Below are 4,342 nucleotides of genomic sequence, written 5' to 3'. Positions count from 1 at the left end.
CCAGTAACGTTTGGTAGCGGGTCATGATCTGAAAGGATATTGGTATCATTGATCATGCCCAAATTGAGGTTAGCGGAATGTTGTTTGGGTGGCGTAAGCCAAAAAAAATATTATCCCTCATATATTTTCGCAAGAGGAAAAAAAACATTTTATTGAAATAAAGGTTAAGGGCCATAAGTAAATACGAAGAAAAAACGGATTTGGCACGCATCCATACGATGTGGCTGGTGCTTTAGCGCCTCTAGTACATCCCGGCAAAACGCTCTCGTCACTCCACGTAATTTGACTAGTCATTTTACCAGGTCATAGGTTATATTCCTAGTCACACTTGCATGGGCGTGATTGGGTTTTGTGAACAAATTTTGTAGGGATTTTATAATTTATTTTATGTCGGTAGATGTCGCCGAAGTAGTCCTAAAGATTTATTTTTTGGTTTGTGGTGAACTTTGTTTTCACAACAAGTGGCCTGCCACCACACGGAACGGTTAGACATCTGACTGAAAAGGTATTACAGAGTCGCACTTCCATCATTCAACATTATTTTCGACGTGTATTGTCGATAATGTTGAAATTCGTGGAATTAAGTATTTTAAATCTCGACCAAATGAATGATTGGTCGAGATATGTAATACGCGACATGTGTGGCGTGTTGTGCTCGATATGTCGTGCGGCTTGTAATGCGTGACGTGTAGTGCGTGACGTGTAGGGCGGCATGTAGTACGTGACGTGTAGTGTGCGAGATGATTGTGCATGAGCCCTAATGTCGGTGTTGTCGTGCATGACTGTCAAAGGAAAAGTGTAGACATTTGACATTTGTTACAATTTTTTCCATTTCCTGAAACGTGCGTGAGGTTAAAATCGGAAAGTTCTTGCATACAAGTGGCTGTATTCTCATGCCCTGTGGACATTATACAAACAGAAACTAAAGGTACCGTTTTAATTAAGTCTCCTGATGAGCTTATGAATTTCTCTGCTGGGGAAGAGAATTTGCTAGAAGCACAGATTAAGGCGTTAGCTGACGCTGGCATTAAAGTTGTCGTCTGTGGCGGCAAAGTTGGAAATATGGCCTTGCATTTCCTTAATAAATATAAGCTTATGGCTGTGCGTTTGAATTCCAAATTTGATTTGCGTCGTCTAAGTCGTACAGTTAACGGAACTGTATTACCACGCCTTACCACACCCACAAACGAAGAGTTGGGTTACTGTGATAAGGTGTGCGTTGAAGAGTTGGGTGGCACTACTGTTGTGGTTTTCAGAAACGAAGGCAAAGATGCACGTATTGCCACAATTGTTATCCGTGGCGCCACTGATAATTTCATGGATGACATTGAACGTGCTGTCGATGACGGCGTTAACAATTTCAAATGCTTAACACGTGATGGGCGTTATGTGCCTGGTGCTGGTGCTACTGAAATTGAATCAGCTGCGCAATTAGCTGAATATGCTGATACCCTTCCTGGTTTAGAACAATATGCTGTACGTAAATTTGCCACTGCCTTGGAAGTATTCCCCAAAGCTTTAGCTGAAAATTCAGGTGTTAATGGAACTGAAGTTGTTAATGCTTTGTATTTCGAACATAAAAAGTCAGATGGCAAGAATATTGGTTTTAATATTGAAACTGAAAAGGCAGATACTATTGATGTAACCAAAACCCACATTTACGATTTATATCAAGCAAAATATTGGGGATTGAAATATGCTATAGGTGCTGCAACCACAATTCTCAAAGTTGATCAAATTATAATGGCAAAACGTGCTGGTGGTCCAAAACCAAAACAGAATGCGGGCAGTGATGATGGAAATTAAATGACTGGCGCCTTAGTCAAGGCTAGATCAGATTGGCACTATTTTCTTTTATGTATTACCATTTCTCATTTAAAAAAATGTTATTTAATAATTTTATACTGCTGCTTACATACAGAACACATTGCCTACAACTTTCGGAACAAATATTACGTTCTTTTTTCATCAAATGAAATGCTTATTTATCAAAATCAATGTCAAAGTTGTACGAAAAGAGCTGTCGGGGACTAAATAGCTTACAACTTCTCCACACAAATAAATTAAAATGAACTATACAACCCCAAAGCAGTGGTCACAGATACAAACCCACTAGCTATTTATGGTGTGGAAAATAGTGCGGTAATTGATGATTATGATCTTGGGGCGTGGTGGTAGTGGTATCAGTGCTCGATATACCTGACATACGATTGTTCTGGTCTAATGCTAGTGGTTTTTTAAATCAACTCAGTGAACAAATCTGCACAATCTACCCAAGTGCAAATCTGTCTCAGGTTATCCGCAGTGTACGAATGGTCTTTCATTTTGGTTACCAACGGGTGTCGATACTGGTTTGCTTGTAATGACTTCCATGACCTTGTACGTTCAGTGGACCTGGCTGGTGATGTGGTGGGACAGATTAGTCTAGTGGACCGCTTCAAGCACCCCAAAAACCGGTAAGTCAAGTGTCTGCTTCCGCAGGCATATGGAGCAGCTGTACTTGTTATAAGTGTACAAATGGTACATCAAAATTCAGTCCATACATGTCCAACACCAATACAAGAGGCTGCTGCATATGGCTTTGAAATGGAATTGACATGCTTAAATGCACCGGAATGCTATTTACCAGTTTGCCTAAAGAGTTGAAAGTAAAACGTGATTTTATTAATGAATTTTTTTCATTTCTTTCCTCTAGCGATCCTGACACCGATAGGGAGACCCTTTATTTGGCAGTGGATGATTTGGGTCGTTATCTTCGCGCAGAATATTCAGAAGACATCTACAACTTCTTGGCATAACGCGTCCCTTTGTCGCCGCAAGGTAGAAGAGATTTATCCACCAGAATTGGCGAAATCGCCCATGTTGCAGATGGCGCATGCCAAAAAATCAGGTATATTACGGCATGAAGTTGCTTTTCCTTTTGTGGTAGGATGTTCATTTCATTGTTTTATAGTAGTAATCATAATTATTAATCCAAAATGAGTTAGTTGCTGTTATATGTAGGCACTCATTTTGGAAAATATCCAAAATATTTCGGCGGTCAAAAAAAATTAAAAATTTTTTAACAAACAACAAAATCTATTAAAAAAAACACCAAGAAAAATAACCATCAGTGTTCGTTATAATTAGAGTAAAAACAAACTGTCCTCAACCAATCATTGCTAATTTTTCGAAGTATTCAGCTGAAGATGGAAACTATAAAGTCATCAGTATGATACTATGCCCTGTCTGCATCAGATAGGCAATCACTTTATGAAGCATACAGGTTTTTTTTTTTTTTTTTTGTTAACATCATGATTCATTTACATGAAAATGACTATGCGTAATATTCAAGTACATAATCTTAATGTAATTGTGATTTATTAGTAAAATACAAGAAATGAAGTTTTGCTATATTACGCCGAAGACATCTCCCTGCGATTAGGTTAGATAGTTAATTTTGAAACCAGAGTCTTAAAAGTGTGAAATCGTTTGAAGTTTTAAATCATCGATTCAAGAATGCTGTTTCTTCATTCAATCACTCCTTAGTCAGGAATCTGGCTTACTTTTAATTAAAGTCAATTCAAGACATCAGCACAAATATTTAGTATTGTCTGTGATTACCCGTCTTTTCGTTATTTAAATAGTAATAATCCACAAAGAAGTTAACTGGAAAAGGATTTTTATTGAAATTTGCCTAAGAATTGAATAATAAAGAAGCAAATGAAAAATATTTCAACATTCCCATTCCGAAAATTGTCATCGTTCTAAACAGGTGTTGCCAATGTACCATATGAAGGGTACTGCATGAGAAAGTACTAACCTACATTCGATCGTCCTTAATTGGTGATTAAACAATTAGGTAAAAGGCAATTCATTATAAAGCTCTTAATAAAAGTTCCCTCATATACTCTTCTTGGCGGTATATGGTGCTGGCCAGATGGAACACGGTATATTTACTGGTTTGTGGGTAGGCAACTTGCAAGAGTAATATACTATTCTATACTTTCTAAGAAAAAATATACTTTTAAACACAATATTTGTAATTACAGTCAATTAACGTAAGCTCTCTGGGTCGTTTTAGCTTTCATGATAGCAAGAAAATTGAGTACAAATCTGGAACTAGACATAATTTTTCGGAGTTATGAAGCTCCAACGAAATCGCCGATAGACCTATGTACTTTGATGTTCAAATAGCTTAAACTCTAGTATCTGTTTTCGTTTTGTCATCGGCCAAAATATCCACAATTTACTCTATTTGGTCAGTGCGCAATGTGTTCATTCGCAAAGTCCATTGTCCAATAATAGCGCAATAAGTAGGACATATAGTAGTGCCATTTTGACATGTAGAGGAAAGCAATAG

At 37.6% G+C, this 4,342-nt stretch overlaps 1 protein-coding gene across 1 annotated transcript; it reads left to right on the top strand.

Moving 5' to 3' along the window:
* Positions 1-825: 825 nt before the first annotated feature.
* LOC137235755 (T-complex protein 1 subunit theta-like) lies at positions 826-3,106 on the top strand (the record flags this gene model as incomplete). The annotated part of the gene is made up of 2 exons (XM_067758611.1): positions 826-2,456; positions 2,696-3,106. A coding segment is annotated over one exon (981 nt), but the record flags the coding sequence as incomplete, so codon positions are not given.
* Between the last annotated feature and the right edge of the window lie 1,236 nt (positions 3,107-4,342).

This window comes from Eurosta solidaginis, unplaced genomic scaffold (genome assembly GCF_040869045.1).
Source record: "Eurosta solidaginis isolate ZX-2024a unplaced genomic scaffold, ASM4086904v1 ctg00001064.1, whole genome shotgun sequence".
Lineage (NCBI taxonomy): Eukaryota > Metazoa > Arthropoda > Insecta > Diptera > Tephritidae > Eurosta > Eurosta solidaginis.
The sequence above is the reverse complement of the archived record's forward strand: the minus strand, read 5'-3'. Positions and strand labels throughout refer to the sequence as shown.